Source organism: Grus americana, chromosome 19 (genome assembly GCF_028858705.1).
Source record: "Grus americana isolate bGruAme1 chromosome 19, bGruAme1.mat, whole genome shotgun sequence".
In the NCBI taxonomy this organism is placed as follows: Eukaryota; Metazoa; Chordata; class Aves; order Gruiformes; family Gruidae; genus Grus; species Grus americana.
In genome coordinates, this window is record NC_072870.1 from 12,193,173 (window position 1) to 12,217,568 (window position 24,396).

The 24,396-nt window shown below is 54.3% G+C and overlaps 1 protein-coding gene and 1 long non-coding RNA gene across 4 annotated transcripts in view; one reads left to right on the plus strand and one right to left on the minus strand.

The window, feature by feature from the left end:
- The window catches only part of MNT (MAX network transcriptional repressor), a 48,701-nt gene extending 34,637 nt beyond the window's left edge, over positions 1 to 14,064 (minus strand). The window contains exon 1 of one of the 2 annotated variants that reach the window (XM_054847758.1): positions 13,829 to 14,064. In XM_054847758.1, coding sequence (XP_054703733.1) covers positions 13,829 to 13,901 — 73 coding nt within the window. In that variant the 5' untranslated portion in view covers positions 13,902 to 14,064. The remainder of the gene's footprint in view (positions 1 to 13,828) is intronic. The other variant, XM_054847757.1, reaches the window with a different exon arrangement.
- Positions 14,065 to 14,387: 323 nt separating this feature from the next.
- Positions 14,388 to 23,870, plus strand: LOC129215124 (uncharacterized). 2 transcript variants are annotated; one of them, XR_008579895.1, is made up of 3 exons: positions 14,388 to 14,625; positions 20,405 to 21,333; positions 22,258 to 23,870. It is a non-coding gene; the product is annotated as an uncharacterized LOC129215124 (long non-coding RNA). The 2 variants fall into 2 exon arrangements; XR_008579896.1 differs by having other exon boundaries at positions 22,310 to 23,870.
- Positions 23,871 to 24,396: the final 526 nt, after the last annotated feature.

Here is a 24,396-nt window from a genome sequence, read left to right on the forward strand (position 1 = left end):
GGGCCCTGCCCCTGCCCGGGTACTTTCTTACCCAGCTTTTCATTTTGAGGGGTGTCATGCAAAAACAACAGAGAGCAATTAAGGGAATAAAACTTTTATTCCCGATTCTGAATGACCTTTGGTACATGTGACTACACAGCGTCACTGTCCCACATTCACAGACCGCGTCATTTCCCGAAGTTCCCTTCGGCCCAGGATTTCTACAGCGTACGTTGTATTTCCTCCAACCTTCACCAAAGCACTTTGCCCCAGCTCTGCTCGCTGGCTGCCTGAACAGCTCCGTCCAGAGCCACACCAGGCCTGCAGCAGAGCGGCCCAGACCCCCGGGGCGGAGGAGGCCGGCAAGGAGTGTCCGAAGAGATGCACAGGCAGCCCAGCTCCAAACCTGCTGCGGAGGGGGAAGGAGGGGAACTTCAAACCATAGCAGCCCTGGTTCAATGGTCGGCTGCAGCAACAGCCCAACACACACACCTCGTGAGACCAGGAACCAGGTCAAGCACCCAGCTGGCAGGGTAACACCTACACAAGGAGAAGGCAACACCTGGATCAAGCTCCAGCACCAGGGCTGCATCTCCGGGCTCTGACCCCGCGGCGCTGGGACAGGCACCACGTGAAATTCACTGATCTGGAAGGGTTTCACATCCAAAGAGTACTTTTCCCATGGTTGCTCGAGACCCAAATCCAAAATTTTAATTCAATTCTTTGTAGCACTAAGGAGGAGGGTAAGTCAGCTCAAGATCTGACCTACTCCAAAATGTGAGGTTGTTTAAATAGAAACTCAGAGTCTGAATGCAGTATTTCTCTACCTTGAAACATTTTGAGAAAACATAATTATCAACATTTCCTTAAAGGAACAAGTAAAGCAGGGCACAGTGGCAAAAACCCCAGCAGGAATCCCCTGATGTAAACAACATAAATCTTAGCTACCAATGATTTCAGACTGGTTCAATTGAACAACATTAATAACTAATAAATAAAAGCCCTTTGTCTGCAATTCTTTTGCTCCACTTTACTGCTTGGTTTGCAGCCAGAGCCAACGTGATGGCCCTGGCACAGGACGCACGAGGAAATTCAACCCCGGTGACCTGCCGACTAATCGCGTTTTCGACGTGCGTGTTTGGCCACGCAGCCAGCGCTGGGGCAGCACAGGTAGCTGGGAGAGGGAGAGCGTCCCCGGGGATGACCTGGCGCCAGCCCCGGCCAGGCACACGCCAGACGAAAGACCGCAGAGCTTCCACCCAGGCCTCAAACTGCACCGTGCCGGATGGGGGGCAGCAGCAAAGGAGGCAATTAATGGAAACTCCTGGCACCGCTCGGGGTCTGGTGAGGACGGCGGAACCTGCCCACGCTCAATTCACTCCTGCACGGGCTTCTGGCAGAAACATCGCGACGGCAGAGGAGAGGATCTAGAAACGAGACCTGCAGCTGAGGTCTGCACTGACGGCAACGCTTTCCAGTGCACGAGCAGGAGTCGGCAGTGAAATTCCTACAAGTAATCTTCATTCATCGGGGAAGCCCAGAGAACAGGAAAGTAAGGTTACAAGCGTGCATTACTGATCAGAAATATTTATGTAAATGTCTCTGCAAAGCAGGTGCAGCCCTGGGGCTGCTGACAAGCTGCCAACAAGGCCTTTGGTGTTGCAAATCTTCAGCTCCCTTGAGCTAAAGAGTTTATTTCAAGGATTTTTTTAGCCAAAATCTGACACCAGTGAGCCACTGTCCTCTGTGTCTGACTCGTCCACGGGCAAAAAGGAACCCCACTATTGACCCCTGCTCCAGCGAGAGGACTGAAGGGTCTCCAAGCCACCTCTTCCTAACACACCCCCCTTCAGAACAGAAACACTTCCACTGAGCTATGAAGATCTGTCTTCTGCTCACTTTGTGCTCGCACCTTGTGAACAAAGTAAAGACACGCTTTAAAAAAGCTCCCTAGAGCCCTTTGGTTTTCCATCTGAAATAAGTTCACCCAGTTTCCTTCACACATACGGACACAAGCAGTGAACAGTAAGCAGCGCCGTGTGCTCAGGCACACGCACGGCTCACTCTTTCACGTGCAGCGCGCTCACCCATGAGCTTCTGCAAGCCCAGCACGTAGAAAGCTGCGAGGCTTAGGGCATTTTCTTGGGCTCGGGGGGGACAGCCGAGCCGGCAGGCGCACGCCAAAATGATGTGTAATTGTCACTCCTTCTTGACACCCTCATCGAAGGGACCGGAGGACTGAATGAACCGAGGGAGCGAACCAGCCCTGCAAACCCTCAGGGGTCTGAGCCGCCGCCGAGGCAGGAGGGGACAAGGACCCTCACCCTGCCCACGCCACGCCGCCTGCCACAAGGCCCGCATCGCAGGAGCGGGGGACCTCAGCTTCCCGGCCAAGCCACCGAGGCGGTACGCCGTAAAGGAGGATGATGGCAACGCCAGCAGCAGGACAGAACAGCAAATCTTGTCACAGGAGATCACAGAGACAGGGTCAGCCTTCCTGACCCGTGGACTGGTGCTATTTTAGGGCCCCGATGGTCCAGGAATACACAGTGCCAGGCACTCTTAACTTTGTTACCTAATAATCTTGCTGGCTTTAAATTTATCTCCTCCCTCTCGCCTGCCCTGGAAATGCCACCCCTCTGTAACAGCAAGCGCTGCCAGCAAAGGGAGCAGCCGTGCAGGCAGAACCGCACATGCCCTCGGCAGCGGCCAGGGTACGTCCCCGAGCCTCCCGCCCCCGTCGTGCTGCCAGAGCACTGCATCAGCACGCCTCAAAGGAATTTTAATGCCATTTTTAATGCTCCCATTTTGTACGAGGGACACTATGAGCACGCAGAATTTATCAACAGCATGTGCTTTTGTAAAACCAAGCATCTTACCTCTATGTATGCTTACGGGTCCCTCGCCAGTATAGACAGAAAACATCGCTTAACTCCATGAACAGTTAGGCATTGGCAATTCTGTGGTGTAATTTTCTTAATAGTTTGAAATGTTTCTCTGAATCATTCAATGCTTCTGGGAGCTTACACCGCACACCACGAACCATTACAGACCCGGGGCTTCACTCACACCAGTTCTACAGCAGCGTCACCCACAGGAGTCACTCCTGGTTCGCACCAGGGAAGTGCTGGGGACCCCAGGAGTCTCCAGGTATTTTCCATTTCTGAGGCTGGCCTGGCCGCACTCGAGGAGGGGACTGCCGCACCGAGAGAAGGGCAGCCTGCAGCCTGGAGCTTGGTTTCTGTTTCTGCAGGTCCCAAGCTCCGGAAGGGAGAATCGTGAAAGGGAAGATAAGACCCGAGTCAGCAGTACTGGAGCCCAGTAACGCTCAGCCTGCGCCAGGCTAACTGAGTCATAACTCAGGCTGCTGACACAAGAGGATATGCCAGCAAACAGCTGCTGGCGCTTTCGAGTGCCGAGAAACAAGCTGGAGGACTGAGACCCCTTTGAAACGGTGACCCCTTCCTCTGAGTCCCTCTGAATTTTGTTTGACAACAGCATAACACAAGCCCAACTCTTCCAAAACTGCGGCGTTTGGTGCCTGTCCCTTTGCACCACTGCTTCTCCATCCGTACCGTGGCAGCCCTGAGACACAGCACTTCTCCCCAAAACCCTCCGGGCTCCCGGCTGTGCCGGCACCCAACGGCTCTTCAGCCAGACCGCTCGCTGCTGCACGTCTAGGTGCTGTGTTCAGATTTCAGCCTGCTACCAAAACGTCCCGTTCTCCTTCCTATCCACACAGACTGGGCCACACTGTCTTCTTAAAGAAAGACTGAACTGTATTTTGAAAGCATGCTATTCACAAAAGATATTGAAACGCTTCACGATTAGAAATCAGAAGCTCGTGACACACTCCGGAGGAGTGAGAGCTAAGCCAGCCCTCCTGGGATTTCAGTTTCAGGGTTTGAGAGACCCCAGCTCCCACCTGATACTCCTCTGCTGAGCTATCCTCACTACACTGGCACACCACACGCTCTTCACCACCTTACCTGCAGACAACGTCACCATTCACTATTAACAACAAACATACTCAACGCTCCATTTTCTCAGCCCGAGGATGATGACACATTTATGTCCTATCTGTAAAAGTAAAGGAAAATCAGCCTTCAGGTAAACTACCCCTCCTCAACACCAACCAAGACAGACCATTAATGGTTTCAGCGTGACGGGCTTAGCTGTAACTCTTAGAAATCATTGATCAGAGAAATGACAAGGTGATCCTCTTGCCTGATAAAACCTAGGGAGCAGACACGCGCTATTCCTACTTTATGGAGACAGATGGCTTACAAGGAAACGAGGAGTTCCTCTCAACAAAACCATCGCAGCTCCTGGAACACAGAAAGGAAGGTTGGAAAGACCCTCAAGAAATCGGGTAGTTCATCTCCCAAGCCCCAAAGAACAATCAACCATAACTAAACAGTACTTGGTACACGTTTCCTAAAACAACAGCTTCTCAAATCTCTATGGATAATTTACATTTTGCTTTAATTTGCTATTCCAGTGCTTAACTGAAACCCTGAATCAGCTCCAGATAGTCATTTTAGCTGCATTTTAGTTACAACTAACTCTTAGTGGACAGAAGAAAGAAAGGGCTAGGATTTAGCAGTGCAACAAAGGAAAAGAAAACAGATCAAGACTGCTAAAACAATAAAGCCATGGTGGACAGCCTTATCTATGCACAGACCACCCCAGCGCTTTCAAGCCATGAAGGTGCCGAGCACGCCGTGCACCATCTCTGCTGCAGCACTGAAGCTCGGCAGGCTGGACTGATGTAAAACTCTTGTTGTCCCTTTCCGCAGAATTCAGATGAACTGCAGAAAAGCACTGGCTGAGACAGGCGGAGCGGGCACCAACAGCGCACAACCAACTACCGACTCTGCTCCAACCTGGGCAGACAACCTGCAGAGCTGTTTCTATACGAGATGCCGTCTCAATGATTTCCGTTGGGCATCAGCATTTTTAAGAAATAGGGAGACAAAGCAATGTGTTCTGATAAGCAGTTATTTGCAAGTTGAACAGATCTGTGTTGCAGTTCAGAGCAAAAAGTGGCGCTGACGACGGGCAGGATCCAACCCCACCTGCTCCACTGCACAGGGAAGCTGCTGTTTCCACTCCTGGCCTGGGGAAAGCGTGGCACACTGAAGTCTGCAGAAACACAGCGAACAACGATGCACTTTAAAAATACTGGTTGGAAAAGAATGGTAAAGAAGGGCTGACAGAATAAACCATTTTATAAACAAACTATGCACTTGTAGAACAAAACAAAAAGCCCAGACACTTGATGTGCCCACAGAAGAGACTCCAAGACCCCGCTTCATCCACCGCTCACATGCGGGTCTCAGACACGAGCGGTCTGCAAACTTTCTGAAGTCAGACAACACGCTGCTCGTACTTTACACGCGCTAGAAACTGAGGCAAAGACAGGTTAATGACTTCATGTAACACACTGAGTCATGGCAAAACCGGATCTGTCAGTTAATTACCAGCCTGTTAGGTAAGCGTATTTGCTCGACACCAGCTCATGTAATGTTCCTCGATCCCCATGACGAGAACGAGAGCCTAGTGCTGCACCTTCATCCCAGGGCTGTGCCAGGGGTTGCCTTCACAGGCTGCTCACACCGGTCAGCTCTCAAGGAAACAAATGGAAATGTGCAGATTACCCTTCAGAATCCTATCTCCGTACTTGAAAAAGAAAGAGGAGATAAGAATCCAAGGGTATCTGCCCATCAAAGCACACCACGGGTGCACAGGAGTGGGAAGCCTTCCTCCGTCTCCCGAACTGGCTCCACCAGGGCAGTTATCCCTGCCATCTCTGAAGTCACGTGGACATTGGTCTCCGTCACAGAGCAAGGCTCTTCCCAAAGTTAACATCTAACTCACAGAGCCAGCGTGCCACTACCCCGAGAGGAAGAGCAGGTTCTCGGGGCGGGCCACATCCTCCTCCAACGCAGCATCACTGTGATTCTGTCCACCTTCACGACAACAACCTTGAACCTACGGCATCATCTGCCAATGGTCCAGGCACGTTTAGTGCGTTCCTCATTAAAAATACTTGGTATGCTCTTTGCTCGCTCGGCTGCCTGCAAATGGACAACAGCTCAATCCACATCACACCTGAAACTACATCACGTCCTCACTAGCAAGATCCTGCCATTTGGCCACTGCAATTTTAATCAGAGAGAACAAAGCTAATCAAAACCAGGGTGACAGATTTGTTTGAATGCTTCAAGCTGTCAGCTGGTAGCAGGAGGTTTTCCAGAGGGAGATGCCTGACAGCACCCAGATCATCCACTGATCTACGTGAGGTGCCAATGAGTCCTCTCAAACCTTCCCTCATGGTGATGTGACTGCACTGATGTGAGGGGTCGACTGAACCAGGGAGTATTTTGTGCTGCAGTGGGAAAACCTGGTGCCTTTTGAGCTGCACAAATACTCAGAGTCTGGTCTGCAGACTTCATGAGCAAGGCTGCACTAGTTCTAACAAGCTAAACAGGTATACAAAGGAAATGGAATCAAGAACGTGACCAAAATTTCATACAGTGGACATCGAGTTCAGATGGTCCTGTTCATATGAGGTGATTTTGGAGAGGTGGGAGTGAGCACTACAGAGTTTGATCCCCTTCCCAGCATCTCTCCCCAGCCTGAGCAGAACCAGCTCCCAGGCACCAACACGCCCTGCCGCAGTCACTCCGGCCAGTCTCCCTCTGACCCTTGCCTCTTCTACATAGATACAACACACTGTCCAGGGACACCGGGAATCCCACTACCAGCAACAGCACTCCGGTACAGTTCCTGGTTGCAGGATCTGTGTATGCACCAGACATAACACACGTACCAACACGTGGCACGTCCATCACCTTCCGCAGGGTTATCACCACCTTGTAGGCTCTCGTGAGCTACCATCAGATATATGTCATGCTTCTGCATATAACCTTGAGCATAGAAACACAGAGGAAACAACTTTTGTTATCAGATGCTGCTATGGAAAAGATCAGAGGCCGAAAGAAGGACAGGGAGAGCCCAAGGGAATCCTTAACTACCAAGTAGAGTGAATTGTACCACCTGCAATAAGACAGACCTGATTTCAGCACGCAACACTCCTCATTCATCCCCATCCCATCCTCTGCAATGCAACGCGGCACCTTCCAGCCAGGAGATCTGATGTTCCAAAGATTCATCTGGGGCTCTCTATACTCCAGCCTCCACATCCAGCGAGACAGGAGACTGTGAACCAAACAGCTCAACTTTACATCCTGCTTTACCAAAGCACAGCTTTAGGTAAGGCACTTCACACCCCTGCACCTCAGCTCTTCCACTCGTGACCTTTCAGAACTGCTGCAAAATTCAACTAAGGATGATAAAATGCTTTGATGTCCCTTGGTGAAACAATTCATCAGCCAATGGAAGGGAAGTTTGCTTTTCTTTTCTTTTTTTTTTTCCAACGGAGGCCTGCAAACTTCGTGTGCTCTATTTTGTATTTGTATTTTCTAAGCATACCCGTGTGCCTGTACATGTAGAGAAGACAGGAGGGGATGAAGACGGGAAATGAAGGACAACTTATGTGCAGTTTTACTTCTTCCCTTGGACCGCAGCTGCCCTGAACCGAAGCCCCCAGACCCGCATGTGGGGGGGCAGCCAGCGTGCTCTCCTGCGCTACGTAGCTCAAATACATGAAAAGCAATGAGTTAAAAACAAAGAAACTCTTTCACATATTGAATATGATTACACTGTGGGACCCACTGCCACAAAATTCCATTGAGGATCACAGCTCTCGTCAATTAAAAATGACTAAAAAATAAAAGTTTTGATGTATACAATTTTGTCAGGCTTTGGGAAGTTCAGTATTTTATACACAAAATTCAACTGACGGGCCCCACAGTACAGAAAAAGTCATCAGTGGGATTAAGGAAAGCAGATTCCCAAGTTCCAGCCCTGCTGCTGGCCGATGACGCAATGCTGCTTCACAAAACAATGAGATAAAAAGTTACGTTAGTGCCTCAGGAGAGATGAATCGTACGGACAACTTCAGACGTGGAAAGGGTCCTCTTCTGCAGCCAGTGTGACTCCCTTACCCCCCACCCGGCCTGACTGCCTGCACCGGGGTTGCGCTCATCATAAAGGGAAAAAAAGGGAAAGAAATACAGGAAAAGGTGAGCACCACAGCTAGTCTGGCACTCGAGTACCGAGATAGGTTAGGATTACGTGAGGCAGTTGCTCTCCAGAAGCCAGCCTGCTGTCAAGTTTATTCCGTGGTTTCGGCAGGCCTGTGCAGACTCCAGAAAGTCAAGCTCGCGTTCACGCCTAGCAGAGCTATCTCCACCTGCCACTGTGGCACCGGCGTCCTGCGGAGCTGCAGCGAAGCTCACGTGTACTTGGGAGCCTTTGAGAAAAGATAAACCACTGCACTATTTGTTGGGAGGTGTTTTAACTTTTCCTGAAAGAAATCCAGGTGGATGTGCTGCCCACAGCACGCCAAGGGTGACGGAGGACATGGGCACCTGCACCCAGAGACGCTCAGGACCTGCGTGCATCCTCAGCCACCCAGACAAAAGCCAGTGGGGCCTAAAAGCCCTATGGGGAATCTGGAGACGTCTCTCGACATCATACTGATGAGACCCGTTGAGAGACACAGAGGAGGACCAGACTGAGCACAACACCAAGCCGTTGCCGAAACACAGACGCTGGGCACGAGCTGGTCCTCTTCCTCACCCGTCAGCACTCCGTGGGTGGCACTGCAGCCAAAGGAAATCCTTCTGGTCACCACACATCTTGCTATCCATCTCATGCAATTAAGACGTGTGCCAAAATGACAGTTAGATGAGATGGGAAGGGACCAGAACTCTGCTTACTGTTTGGTCACCACCCTCGCTGGCAATGTTCAAAAATGAGAGGCCATAAACATCATTGAGCAGCACCAAGCAAAGCAGAGCACGCAAGCTGACGGGTTGTAGACAAGTATGGATGGGAAAAACCCTAAGAAAACAATTATTAGTTACTTGCAATTAAAAATAAATTTGTTTTCTTAGATCATGAAACATTCTTGGATTAACCTGAATGCAAAGAAATCAGCCACCCTCTAATTCAAGTCAAATGTCTCTGGAGTTTGCAAATAACAGAAAAAGGACCTCAGTTTGTGGTTTGTGCATGTGTAAACATATGCATTTATGTGCATGCAAGCCGCTTGTTTACAGAAAAAGAGTTAGGAGCAGCAACGTTATGAAGCATGAAAGCGCAGATGTGGATGAGACAAGAGCACTTCAAAATCCTGACTCCCAAAACAATCGGAAAGGCTGAAGAATGTGGCCAACATGGTGCACGTCCAGGGTGTGTCTGTTACTGTTTGCATCCCCAGAGCGTTAATATCCTAAGAAGAAATGCCTAACATCGACTATCCCCCTCGCCTCCCCCAGGCTGTTGGTTTTTCCTTCACAAATTAACAAGATCCAAATAACGTTATTACTAGTATCATCATTTACATAACATTTGTCATCATGTAGGAGAACGGGTCTGCTGAGCGTGTAAACAGGAGTACGGGTGACGAGCCAAACCACTGAAGTTTCATTTTCGTTACATCTCTCTGCGTATCTACATAAACCCGTCACGCATTGTAAGAAACTATTTCCGAGCCATACAAGCCCAGCACAAAGCATGCAGCAAAACCACGCTACTCACGGGATCCCACCAGGACGTGCAGTGAGCGCACCAGCAAAAGAGCCTCCAAAAACCACTACTGCAAGTCAGTAAATAGCAGAAATGTTTGTGTCATGGAAGAGTCATCAAGAGTGAGGAGTCTATAGAGGTAAAAATCATTAGATGCATCTGGGCAGTTGCTTAATTAATAAGCATGCAATTCCCTCTTAATCTGTTACTTGCATTTCATTTGTTCCCAGTTTACTTGGGAGGTAAGAACCAACCACTCGTGCTGCACCTTTCAAATTCCAGCCAGTGTTTTAGCAAAGCCTGAGCTCAGCTTTAATAACAAATGGCACAACTCAAGGATGCCCACAGCACTGAAGTCCTTCTGGCCCCCGAGGTCTCAATCACGACCGTACGATACTCTGTCAAGCTGTTAGTCTTATGGATGCATCTCCGGCTGATGTATTTAGACTCTGACTTTTTCAGCAATTTGAAATTATGTTCTCTGAAATATTAATACACGTAATATGTAATATTCAACAGGCTTTTGGGTAAACATCTTGTAAACACAGTTTGAACCATATTGTAGGCAGTGCCTGGTTGCCCAGGGACCCGAGGAGTGACGCGGCTGCGTGCAGGCTCCGTGTTAACACCCTGCGGTGGGTCAGAGCAGCCGGCGGCACGGCTTCGCCCCAGCCACACGGGCAAACCCGAACAGGGTCGACGACAACTCCCCAAAGCAATGAACGGCCCTCAGAGGGCTGGAGGCACACGACACTACTTGCTCTGGGTATAAATTAAGAAAAACAAAGCCCACACGGTTTAATTTCCACTGGTGGAAGAGGCTGAGGGAGCAGGAAAAGCCACGTGCGTACCTGCCGGTGAACGAAACAGCCCTGAGCAAAGGCATCGGTTAGGGCCAGGGAAACGGGACCTTCAGCAGCACTCGGGTTGGCTGGAAAGCGCCTGGACGCCACGTGTGCGCTGACGGGAACACAGCAGGACCTGACTCCAAAGTCAAGCTCTGCTTTATCTGCAGACCTGTGAAATGCAGCATTCGCCCAGGGACACCAGCACCCTGCCTGCGCCGATGGCCTTCTCCCGGTGCTTCGGGGGACTCCGGTGTTATGTGCAGCACCCTGCGCTACGTGGAAGGAGAGGGTAGATGTTGGGGCAGGTGCTGGGCAGGTGTCGATCTGACAGCTTTGCAGACCCCACTCTGCTCCCTGGAGGACGTGATTTCATTTCAGGTCAGTCCACAGAGCTCTCCCAGAACCCTGCAGTACTCCCCAAAGCTTGACATTACTCAAGCTGCACCCCAGCAACCACAAAAAGAAGTACAAAGCAGTGACCAAAGCTGCTGGCCTGACCTCCCAGCGAGTCCAAGGAGAAAGTGAAGATCCAGCCGCTGCCTGCTTTCAGGGAACCCTTCTGCCTCTCCTCTCTTCAGAAAGCTCTCCGTCTCAGCCACGAACCGCACACGGAGACCGTCCTCCACCACCGCTGCACAGCTGGGAAGCAGCCACAGCTCTCTCCAGGCAGGCAGAACGCGCGGCGATGCCTCCATACTGTGTTTTCACGTGTGAGTACTGCAGCACTCCGTGTCTCTGGGAATCCCCACGAAGGGGACCAGCCGTACCTTTGCCCTCTTCCCTTCTAAAGTCATTCTGCTCTCCTTCCTCCTAAACCTTTCTGGGTTTTCCTTCTATTGGTTTTCTTCCTCATAAAGACAGGGTGATGAACGTCTGGCTGAACAGAAGACTTTTTCCTCCTTTATTCCCAGGTTTGAAAAAGTAACAGCTGAAGTATTTACCATATTTTACCATCTGGCTGGTAGGAGGCCAGGAGACCAGGTAGACCCACAAGGAATGACCGCAGACCATGCTCACCGCTGCAGCAGCAGGGACTCCCGAGCAGGTCCCCATCCTGCTCTCCCACCTGAGGCCGAGCACTCTGCAGCACTGCTGTCAGCTTTAGACCCAGCAGCCTTAAGTCAGCTTTGCTTTAAATTTTTAATGCTGTTCCAAACTGGACTGATTTTAAGGCCAGACCGGACCTCCAGCGTTGCACAGTGTAACTGTGGGTGTAATGCAGACCGTAAAACTTCTCTGAACACACATTTGAAGGGGGAGGAGAGGAAGAAGACGACGAGGGAAGGAAGCCAATCCACAACACTTTATCATTGCCCAAACAGTCCTTCCCAGCTATTCCTCTGCTTGTGCTCTCCCCTGACATCTTCCTGTTACCCAAAGTTCAAGCGACGGGCTCCTCCCTCTCGTGCCACACATCTTCCTGGTGCCTGCCACTTCCCTGAAGTAGCCACGTTTGCACTGACGCTGCTGCTCCACCAGCCAGTTCAGCCCTGACGTGCCTGTTGCAGCAGGAACGGTAACCGTGTGTATCACAGCAGAACACAACCGAGGAGCGCTGCGCTGGGTGCTGTGCAACTCACCCGGGCAGGTCCTACCTGGAGCGGGCTGTGGTATAAAACGGCATCTCCACACGTCCTTGCGTGCTGCTCCTTGTAACTAGAAAGCCCGCCCGATTTCTTGGGTTTTGGTGCATTGCCTTGCCCGCGCCCCGCTCAGAAATAATTTCTGCCTTCAGAGGTGACCCAACACGACGCAGCCAGGTCACTTCTGCCCCTCCTGCCTTGCAGTGACACCGCTCCCCATCTATCCCAGATCCGCACTTGTTGCATCCGTTTGCAAAACGTTCTCCTAACGTGGGGTAGCCGGATAGTAATTAAAATCTTTTCCAGCAGCAGAAGATACAATAAATAACCCCGGTTAATACCAGTTCTCCAATGTTTAATCTCCGCTATACGCGGGCACATTCACCATCTGTGAGCCACAGAGCCGCGAATATTAACAGCCATCGAGCACGCCTGACGAGAGCGGCGGCAATGAGATTGTCACAGGCTAATTAAAACAGGCGGACGGAGCAGTGCCACCAGCCTGCCGGGGCCGCAGGACAGCTCGGGAGAGAGGAGCGCTGGAGCCCAGAGACCCACGGGTCCGTTTGGTGTGCGGGAAGCCTCCTGCCCCTGCACGTCTCCGAGCTGTCTTGCTTCATAACATCTACTATCTCCTGCATGACTCATCACTGAAACAATGGGCGTGCAGCTCCCGCCGGCAGTGACACACAAAGAGCTGTTCCCTCCCGCTCCTGCCGCAGGTACACACGCGTGTCACTGAGCTAATGCTGCATCACGGCTCCGTCGCCGCTTGCAGCAAGCAGCCGGAAGGAACCAAACGAACGGGCAGCGGCGTGTGCGGGGACGGCCCTTCCCGAGCCGTTAGCAGGCAGGCTGCCGTGCGGCCCCAGCCCCCGGAGGCACGACCGCGCCGCCGCCCCCGGTGAGGCGGGAGCCCGGGGCCGGGCCGGAGGGCGCCAACAGCAGCGAAGCGCAGAGGGGCCGGCCGGGACGAGGGGCAGGGCCGGCGGCGGGGGAGCCGCTCCGGCCCGGCGGAACGGGGCACCCGCCGCGGGGCTTCCCCGGCCCGACCCGGCCCCGCTGCCCCCCCCGGCCCGGGCGGGGGCCCCGCAGCCCTGCGCGGGTCAGAGCCGGGGGCGCGGGGCCGGTGCTGCCCGGAGGGGAGGGGGGGGGGAGGGGGCGGGGCCGGGGCTCCCCGCCGGGGCGGGCGCCGCTCCCCGCGCGCGGGCGGGGCGGGGCCGCGCGCACGTGGTGGCGGGCGGCGCCTGGCCCGTCACGCGGCGCGGCTCCGCCCCCGCCCCGCCCGCGGCGCGGGGACACGCAGCGCGCGGCGGCGGCGCGCCCGCGGGAGGGGCGGGGGCGGCCGGCGCGCCCCCCCCCCCCCCCCCCCCGGTGGGGACCGGGGCTCGGGGCGCTCGGGGTCGCCGCGCCCGCAGGGAGCCCCCGCCGGGGCGGCGCCGCGCTCCCCCTCCTCCTTCCCTCCTCCCCCCCCCCCGCCCCGCGCCCTGTCACTTCCCCGCGCGGCGGCAGCCGCCCGCCTCGGGCTTCCCCCCGCCACCGCCCCCGGCCGGGCCGGGCCCCGGCGGCAGCGCCTCGCACCGGCAGCGCCGCGCGCCCGCCCGCGCCCCCGTCCCCTATCCCGTCCGTCGTGTCGTCCCCCCCGCCCTCCCCGCCCCGAGGTGCCGGCGCGGCCGCCCCCGCCCCCGTCCCCACGCCGCCTCGGCCGGCCGCGGGCTGTCAGGCGGCGGCCCCGGCGCGGCGCGGCCGGCCCCTTACCACGTGCGGTCTGCTGCTGCTGCGCCTGCCACTCCAGGAACCGCGCCGCCTCCAGCAGCGTCTCGATGCTCATGGCGCGGGCCCCGGCCGCCGCCGCCGCCGCCTCCCCGGTCGCGCGGGCCCGGCCGCAGGCGCCGCGCCGCCCCGCGGCTCGCCCCGACGGCAGCAGCGCTGGCGACAAGATGGCGGGCGGCAACAGAAACACAACAGGCGGGCGCTGGCGCGGCCCCGCTACTACGCGGCGGGCGGCGGCAAGACGCGGCGCGGAACGCGGGGCGCCGCCCGGACGGGACGGGGCGGGACGGGACGAGACGGCCGGCCCGGCCCGCCGCGACGCGGTGACGGCCCCGCGACCCCGCCGGCCGCGCGGAGCGGCCGCGGCCGCCGGCGTCGCCCCGGGGCGGGTGCTGGACGCGGGAGGGCGCCGGGCGCGGTGGGGGCCGGGCCGGGTCGGCGGCGCAGCGCTCCGGCCGCCGGGTTTTCCGGGCGACCCTCCCCCCGCAGTGCGCTCGCGGTCCATTACAATATGTCACCGCGGCGCGGGCCAATGGGCGCGGAGGACAACAAGGCATGGAGCACCTCCACATGGGCGCCCCGCGCCGCCGCCGCGCGCCTTAAAGGGGCCGCGCCGCGCCGCGCCCCAACCGCCCGCCAGCGCCCCGCGGGTCGCAGAGCGGCCGGACCCGCGGCGCTGCCGGCCCGGTGGCGGGGTCCTGCCCCCAGGCTCCCGTCGGCCGCTCCCGGCTAGCGGGGCAGGCGCCCCGGGAGCGGCGGTTCACCGAAATGCGCTTTTCTAAGTAAGTTCCCGCAGGGCGCTGCGGAGCGGGGGGGCCGTTAGTCCGGCACGGCACGGCACGGCCGGGAGCGGAGGGTGCTCCGGGCGCCGGCACGGAACGCGCGTGCACGCCCACGGGCGGCGGAGGGGCGAGTGGCGCGTCCGTGGGGTGTCCCCGCTCCGGCACCTCCCCAACCACCCGACGGCCGGGAGGACGAAACGCGCCTCTCCAGCGCACACGCGTTGCGGCCGGCCCGGCCCCGAAGCACGGCAGCCGCCCCCGCGGGACCGTGCCCGGTGCTCTCGGCCGGGCGCTGCGGGGCCCGGGGCGGAGCGGAGCCGCGTTCCGTGGGGCAGGGGCGGGGGCGGCCTCCTGCGAGCGGCTGCAGGCGGTGCCTGCTCCGTGGGACGTTCCCCCAGCGCTGCCGAGCGGGAGCGGGAGCGAACCCGGGCTGTGGAAGGGCCCTTTTCAGTCGCTTCGCAAGCTAAATTAGACTTTAATTATCCACGCTGAAATTTTCCGTCGTAAGTATCTGCCTCTGGTTGACTTAGGGCTGGGAAAAGATACTGAAGTGAGGGAAGAAGAAATGGATTAGCAAAAGTAATGCTTCTCACGGAAGGAAAGAGATTGAAAAAATTGGATTTCCAGGGAAGAGTTTTCATTCAATTTAAAAAAAGGAATTTGCAGACCAAAATCTACGCCGAGGAACGGCCACTGAAGGTGGCAAACCACCAAACCCTTGCGAGCCGGGCCATGCTGGTTTGGGGAGCTGGGGCTGCCTTCCGGGGGTGCACCCCTTCACGCCGCCCGCGCCAACCTGTCAGGACGTTGTCTCGCCGCCCTCGCTCAGCGCGGGGCTGATGGCCTCCCCTATTGCACGCCCATCGGATCTTTCCCCGCGGGTGGGGGTAGTCATCTCCTCCTGGGCTTTGCCGTGAGCTCCCCTCCGTGTGAGCTGAATACCTCACAGCAGCAGTGAGCGTGCCGTCAGCACCCACGAGTGGAAGATGTGGATAACGACTGTCGGCAAAAGCCCGGCTGAGGGAACTGACCTGGTACCGTCAGGCAGTTGTAGCTGACGGAGGAACGTGCTTCATTTTTCAAGGAACTTCTCAGCTGCTCTTCAGTCATCCGTCCTCCTTCCGCAACCCGCCTCAGCCCGCTCCTCGCGCTTCTGCAAGAAATGGAAGAGATTTAACGATGTGAATGCCCTTCATCCCACAGCCCTGACTCCTCAGAGCGGACGTCCAGGCTGCGTACTGCCCGCAGCAGGAGGCCTGTGTACAACGGTAGGGTTACCGCTGCGAGTCGTACACGGCGTGATCCTTGAGGAGCTCAGTGAAAGCTGCTCCAGGGCAAACTTAATCTGACATTTCCTAAGTCCTTGCCTTTGTAACCTGGACATGTTTAGATACATTTTGCACGTGTGGCATATGTTTGTGTACGTCGCGTCCAAAAATCAGGTTTGCCTGATCGTGGCAGCGGAGCCGAGGATCGGATGGCACCTTGAAAGCAGAGCTGGGGAGGGAGCACCGGCAGAGCTTTGGGCAGGACAGCCTGCAGCTCCGCGGTGTTGCCGTGCGTGTTACAGCGCTATCAGACCCCGAACGTTGGACTGGTCGAGGTGGCACTTCAAAAAGCAGGGCATCCGGATGGCGAGAAGACAACAACTAAAAGGTGGCTCTGTCTGCCTGAGGAGAAGAAGGGTTGAAATCCACAGCGGGGACAAACCTTTGTTGCAGTCCAAGTTGATGGCGTGGGCTGCAGCGTTGTAGGCCAGGTCCATGGGTGTAAGCGCGCTAAACTGCAGCTTCTCTCTCCAGCCGCCTCTCTTGTCTTTCATGCTGTGCGTAATCCTGCAGACCGCACAGGCTTACAGAGCGTTCTTCTAGATGTCCTCAGTTTTAAGAAGGAATTGCTATTCTGCGATCAAACTTGCTTTATACCTCTTAACCACAGAGCTTGTGCCCTCGCAGGGAGCCGCGGCTTTACCGCACAGCTCAGAGACCGGGCTCTGCGCTCCCGCAACTGCCGCGAGCTCTGTGGGGTTAGCGGGTGAGAGAAAAATCCGAGACAACAGAAATGAGCCATTGGAGGAACTTACTGACAGCACGACAGCGGTCTAAAGGAGTACACTTGTTAGAACAGAGCCTTTAAAAGAAACGTTTTCAGATACGTTTGAATAGTTCAGTCCCGTGCTGGGTTAACTGCTTTAGCAGGAGGCCAAACTTTCCTTCTGCCTGTCTGGAAACATCTTTTGCAACGCTTTAATCTCCGAGGAGAGTTGTTTGTTCTGAAACCCTGAGCTCTGGGGGCTCTCGACTGCTAAGCTAGCTCCTGCCTTTGGCAGCCGAAAGTATAAATCGGTGCCATTAAACATTCATGTCGGAGCGATGTTTCCTGATTAAATTCATTTATTGCGAGTTTTTGGACCCAACCGATGCAGCAGCTTGGGAACACATCCAAAATCCATCAACTGTGTATTCATCTACCTCTGGAGGATTATACTAAGAAAGGTTTTCGCTGAATCATTTGACCCTGTTACTAGGGACAGCAATAAACCAGAACACTTACATTATTTGGATTGACTTTGTGAACACTTAAGGAGAGTTTTTGAAACTTTGCGTATGTGCTAAAAGTACAAAGAGGTCCAATTTCTACCCCGTTACGCCCCACGCTCGTGCAGAGCAGAGGCTGTGCTTTTATACAGCCCAGCCAAAGACGAACGGGCGCTGGGGGCTGAGGACACGCAGAGCAGAGCAGCTCGGTCTGAAGTCTGAGCCCGTCCTTCCCCGCCGGCCGCCCGCTGCTCTGGGTTCCGCTGCTGCTCCGTCTCTGGGCTGCTCCTGCCGCAGCGCGGGGCAGGAATCCCGGGGGGTGGCACGGTGTCCCCGGCAGCGACGGCCCCGGAGCGCTGCGGCTTGGCTTGCAGCCCTGCGGCCCCGCTGGAGCTCCCCACCTCTGCGGCGGGGACAGGAGCGGCCGCCGTTTCCATCTGTGCTCCTGAACCTCTCAGTCGAATCCTCTGACTAATGCTTTTCTCATCTTCTCCGCAGATTAGGTGGAACTTAGGAGAATTTAAAGGTTTTGTTTCCTGTACGAGCATATGTGCGTTCAGAGGCGTGTCTCCACCTGGTCTGAGGGAATGCCAAGGGCCTTTTATCTTCTTATTTGTTTATAATTTCCCGTTTTGTCAGTCCTTTAGGTAATGTTGGATGATATTCAGAAGGTACAGATATTCATCTGTGCTATATTCTGGCTGCAGTAAGTTTAAAATCAATGGAGTTGAGCATAAATGAAATTGCTCCCATACGCTATGAGTGGTGAATTTGGATAAAATCTTAAAAGTGAAGCTGGGCTGTGAAAAAAATGTTTAAGCATTTTGAATAGCACAACACATGCAAAGTCTTACTGTACTCAGTAAAATGCATTTCTTTATTTTCAGGGTTATTGATGGCATTATATAAAGTTTGAATGGGTTTAGATTTATTTAGCTGTAATTACGATCATGATATTCATATATTGATAGTGCAGGGAAAATAAGCGATGGTTATAGGTGCCGTTATCTTTCCCTATATCCGCCCTTCCCCCAAAAAAAAGGACAGGATTTCAAAGGAGATGAAAAGTTGCCATGAAAAATTTGCTATCTTACAATGCCACCTATACACAAGATGCCACAAGGATCATCTAAAATCCTAAACATCATGTTCTATACCAGGGATATGACGGATGTTTAAAAAAACCAAACAACTCCAGCTGTGCAAATTTGGAAGAGTAACTGCACTACTGCTGAAGACTCGACAATCTCCTCCTTCCTGTTATTCTGCTTATTTCCTTTCCACCGATGCAGCAAACAGCTTCTCCTTACACAAAACCATCCTCAGAATTTTTGCATCACGTGGCCGTCAGTACGTTTCAGCTTTCTGGCAATATTCATCACCGAGCCTTTCCCCCCTCCCCGGTCAGAAATTACTGACATTCATTTCCTGGCGGGAGGTGCCTGGAGCAGGAGGTGGTTTGAGGCTGGCGAGGAGCAGCTGTTGGGTGTTTATGCTGTTGGCACGAGGATGTTCTTCAAAACTTGTGCTACGGCGCCGGAGAATCCCCGTCGCTCGCATGCTGCAGCTGGGGAGCAGCCTGGTCTCCCCATCTCGGTCCGACACTCTCGCTGCCGGTCCTACGTGCTCGTCTGCCGGTTGTGGACAGTCCCACCGCGTAGCCGTGTCCGGCGTGCGTGCATCAGCTACCTGCTTTCCTCCTTTTCTTTCTCGTCAGGAAGGAGCTTTTATGGAATATCGCTTCCTAGCTGTGCCTGTTGGTAGAACAAACAATCCCTGAATGGGAGCTTTTAATAGCAAGATAAACAGCTACATCCCAGTCAAAATTATTTGCATTTAATTGGAAATATAGTTGGTTTTAGAGCACCTTGGATGATGTAAGCTCATTAAATGTCTCTCAGAAACCCAGCTAAATTGCTTTCTAAAGTGTGAATAGTGAAAATTACTTAACTATTTGTAAACATTCAAATAAAAATTGGCTGAGCGACTCGGGTAATTCATTTTGTGCCACGCTGTCCCACACGCTTGCGTCAGGTTGGATCGTTGGGGCAGTACTGGACAAGTGACGCGACTTCTCCTAACTGGCACGACCCCGGCTCGCCAGGGCATCGCCCCCGGCGCGTGGGACCGAGCTCTGTGTTCTGCGCCCCGATCCGGAGCCCTCGCCATCCGCCTCCCCGGCTCGGGCACCGCGCCCCGGCTCCCAGCACACGTGGATTCGCTTTGTGCCGCTCTTCCCTGACGCCAAATAAACAACTTTTCACTCCGGGCCTCGGAATAATCCTCCTGGAGTCGGTGGGAATACTTGGCTGCCTAAAGTTTTATCGTCTGCTTAAATACTTTGTTGCTCAGGGCCCAAATTATGACTGAACGTAAATGATTAGATGAGTGTTTATCCTCCTTTTTCAGGCTTCACACTGAATAAGAAATTACACCAACTGTACTCACATGAAAGCGGGAGTTTATCTCAATATTTTCATTTTGAAATTCAAGTATTGAATGCAGAAAAACCCACAAGGGTGAAAATAATTAGTGCTCTTTCCTGACTGAACCATTCTGACTTTCTCTGTAATCCTTTTATTTGTGGTTTTAATGATGAATAAATTCTTATTGTAAATATTTAATTATGAAGAGTGGTTAAGCAGGACTTATGTGATGAATGGGTCGTGCACAGATCTGCCGATACGCTGAAAACTTCCCCGTTCCTCCCTGCAGCGGCGCACGACATCCACCCTGGGGCAGTGCCGGGAAGTGCCCACACCGGATTCGCAAGGTCTCGGACACTGTCCAGATTTCTCTTGGTTTTACCCAGTAATCCCCATACTGGTCCAGTAACTTTGGCATGCCATGAGCACAGCTTGTGTTACGCTAAAGTGTATCTTCCGAAAAATACCTGGTTGTCATCTGGAAACACCACGAGCAGAAGTCGGCACTCCCGCTGCTCCGGGTGGCTATTTACACCCCCCAGGAAGAAGCCGTGCTTGGTTTTTCCTTTGAAGAGCCCGAATTCAGCTCCCAGCCGCTCGGCCTCCTTACGGCTTTCTCTGCTATCTTACGCTATCTGCCTACAAACACCTTGTGTTTCCTCCAAGAAAACTACTTGTGTTTTGTCACGCAATTGTCTTTCAATCTTCTGGGTAAGCCAAACAGACGGAGTTGTTCCAAGTTTCTGACTGTGAGGTATATTAACATTAACCCCCAGAAGCATTAATGGTAGTTTTTCTTTACTCTCCGTTTTTCAGCCACTCTTGCGGACCCCAGAGCTCTGTACCGTATATCAGCGTCAATCACAGCAATGCAGTACACATCGGTCGTTATTGCCAAGTCACCTTTAGATACTCCGGCAGCCACGTGTAGGGACTGCAGCAGTGCGACGGTGCCGTCACCATTGCTACGTGTTTCCTTCTGGCTACATTCTCCCTTACACCGTTCGTAGTATTCCTACAATACACGGTGTGCGCTGCTACGGAATTGCACGAGAGAGACTGGTTCGGCTGAACTGAACCACGACGTCGTTCCGGCACTCAGAAACACTCACTGGGCTCCCAGCGGCCACGCTCGGTGCTGGTGTTTTGGGGCCCGCTGCTAAATCCTGTCGTCTTCGCTTGTGCAATCTGAGCATTTGTTCAGGTCTGGATTTGCACTTTCGATGTCTGTGCTAGAGCACAAGCAGGCAATATCAGCTTTGCAGATTTCTAAGCAGGTAAAACCCTGACTTTCTGTTGTTTATGGCAGAACAGGGAAATGCTGTGTCGCAGTAACACACTGCCATCGGCTGCAGAAAGTACTTCTGGAATTGTTGATAAATAGTGGGGGGAAGGTCCATCCAAAGTCCACAGAGTACGTGCTAACGTCTCCTGGGCTTGGGGAGCAATAGCTGACTAAGAAATGGGCACTGAACATACTTCCCAATCTGCTGCAAACTGCTGCCTGTGATAAAATACCTACTGGAACGATAGAATTTCATCTATGAAATACACGGAGAAATCCAAGTATTCTCCACTGAGAACTGGATTTGCCTCTACATTGCTCTGAGTCACCTCTTAACTGTGTTAAAATTGTGCCAAATAAAAGAATTCTGGAGAAGAAAGCTGCGGAGCGATTTTGACGCACCAAACCCAAGCGTGCTGTCCTGCTGCGTGAACCTCAAACCCCAAAGAACAGGTTTAACGTACGTACTCGCCTCGTGCCCTGCTGCGAAGGGTGCTGCTGTGGCCAGGCTGCAAAGAGGGGGGCAGCTCCACGGGGCTCCGCGGGGCGCGATGGCCGGGGGGGCATCGGGGACAGCCAGGGGTGGGGGGCATTGGGGAGCCCGGGGAGCGCTGGGGAGCCCGGGGGAGCACTAGGGAGCCCCGGGGAGCACTGGGGAGCCCGGGGGAGGGTTGGGGAGTCCCGGGGAGCCCGGGGGAGTGCTGAGGAACCCCGTGGGAATGTTGGGGAGCGCCGGGGAGCCGGGGGAAGCGCTGGGGAGCCCGGGGGAGCGTTCGGGAGCCCCGGGGGGGCACTGGGGACCCCGGGGGGGGGCACCGGGGAGACCGAGGAGCACTGGGGAGCCCGGGGGAGGGTTGAGGAGCCCCTGGGGGCACTGGGGAGCCGTGAGGGAGCCCCGGGGGAGCGTTCGGGAGCCCTGGGGGGCACTGGGGAGCCCGGGGGGGGGCACTGGGGACCCCGGGGGGGGCATTGGGGCGCCCCGGGGGGGCACTGGGGACCCTGGGGACCCTGGGGGGGGCACTGGGGACCCTGCGGACCCCCCTCCTCCCCCTCTCCCCCCCCCCCCCCCCCCGGCCGTGTGTCGCTGTCGCCCCCCGTGCGCGAGCCCGCCCCTCAGGGCCGCGGTGCCCGGGAGCGGCCGGCAGGGGGAGCCCCGCGCCGCTCCGCACGTGCCGGTGCCGCGAGCCCCCGGGGCGGGTGCGCAGAGCGGCGCGAGGGGCCGGGCGCGCGCTGGGTGCGGTGCCGGGGGCCGTCGTCGGCTCCCGAACCCGGCGGCGCGTGGCGGTGAGGCGGTTCCAGCGTTCCCTCCTCCGCTGCTTCCCAGCCACCGCAACGGCAGCGCTGTGGGATGCGGAGCTCGGTTCAATTCTGCAAACGTTTCCAGGCTGGTCGGCCCGCCGGGTAATCACTGATCGCGCTGTATTTCCTCGCTGCAGCAACGCAGGGGAACGGTGCCCGCCTGAGACTGCGAAGTTCACCCACGGCGTTTGGGAGGTCTCTGTACATCGCGTTAGTCCTTGTCCTTAAAGCTGTGTCAGGCTACAACTAAAGTAAACCCAAACCCACCAAAAGAGCCCGTGCTGGTGGAACAGCCGAGTGAGAAACGAGGATGCGGGAGTTCGGACGAGTGAACCTCATCTGGGGGGGCCAGAGAGGGATGGCTGGTGTAAAACAGGTCTGGATTTACTGAGCGGGGGGGTATCGGTACTCAGAGAGCCAGTGCTGCCATTGGAGGGGACCCCCGCGCATCCCCCCTAACAGAGACGCCGACCCCTGCTGTAAGTCCTTCCCTGCGGAGCCGCACGGCCGTGCAGTCCCTGCGCGGGGAGCGATCTCCATCCCCGTGTTTACAAAGCCAAGGGTGGGCAGGCGTGATCGGGGCAGGACGCAAAGCGCCACGAGCAGCCATCTGTTCCCAGCACCAAACGTTCCCTGCAATAACCCCACTCTACAAGTCAGCCTCAGACGTGGTGTCGGTAACTGCTTGTGTCGGGATACTGCACCGCCTTGGCAAAGGCCAGCGTAAAGACGGGTTTGCTAGCTGGCATTGTGTGACTACGGTTACTGGGGGGTTCGTAGATTGGGTCAATCGTTTGATGGATGGAATCTGGTGTATTTAGGTGAGATTATTCCAGTGTTGCTGAACAGCGGCATTTGGACTTGTTCCGAGCAGTGCTGCTCAGCCATCAGGCTCCTCTCGGGGGAGGCTGTGACCTCTGCGGGACGCAGGAACTGGTCTAAAGAAAATGGGAGGAAAAATATTTGCTGCTCCCTGCAAGTTCATTTAAATTGAAGACTCAGCAAAAGAACACTTAATAGATGTTTCTTGCTTTTGATGATTTAACCAAAGCTGACCCAGCGCAAGAGGAATAATCAACGCATTCTGCCCTGTTTGCTACCGCCAGTAAAGATACAGAATATTAAAAGTAAAATGAAGTTGTTAGAGAAATTGCAAACCTACCATCAATGTCTGCACATGCCTTAAATCCATACAGGAGAGTATTAAGATCTTCGGAGACAAAGTCTCTGCACAACGACAGTGCAAACACCCATTTAAATAACTTCAGTGTCAACATGCTATTTTATTTTTAAATGCATTCTACAATATACAGATGTGAAAATAGAAGGTTTTGAATGGCACAAGCCAATTCAGTTTGACAAAAGTTCTGAAAAAGGATTTCACTTAGATTTATGATAAACACCTGCACAGTTCATAAAAATACAATTTTCCCTTTCCATCTATATGTACTCATGCTTGTATTGAACACGTCTATATCATAATATATGGCCACATTAAAACGTAATGATAGCAAAAGCAGGCTTTAAGGAACAGCAGCTCTAAAAATCATGCTTTGTGCTTGCAGTAGGATAACACTATTGGTTACTATAAAATAAAACCTCGATAACATAATGTAATGTTGGAAAAGACACCCCCCCTCTCTTTTTTAAAGCAGACACTAAGAAGTAAAAGAGTTCAAAGTTTTCCTGTATCTTAAAGCAGTCGTCGTCTGGATCTGTTCTGAGAAGGGCCAGAGCAATCAAACTGCCACAATCTGGTTTAGCAGGCAATGTGCACATAAATTATTCAGCATTCTAAAATCTAAAAATCAATGCTTTACGCTGCGTAATCCAGCTTAATGTAACAACCAGAAAACCAATTTATCAGCAATTTTAGATTAGGTTTTCCCACAAAACCTCAAGAACTGCAATTGCAACACAGAACGAGAGGAACGAGCCGCTGCCTGCCCTCCGTTACGCACACAGACCATTTTGTAGGATACGCGCTGGGCTGTCGGCGTGCGCTGTGACTCTCGGGGCTGGCTACACCCTAACCCGCCTCCCCCTCGCAGTGGAATTAATAGGGAGCTCTACATAAAATGCTGACATAAGTCTTGCAAAGCGTTCTTACTCCCTGAAGTAGTGGCACTGTTGGTGCTCGAGCCCTCACACACCTCCTGTCGTTTCTAAATCCTAGTGGGATGAATCAGAGAAAGGGAGAAGCAGCACGCCGTGTCTGCAAACT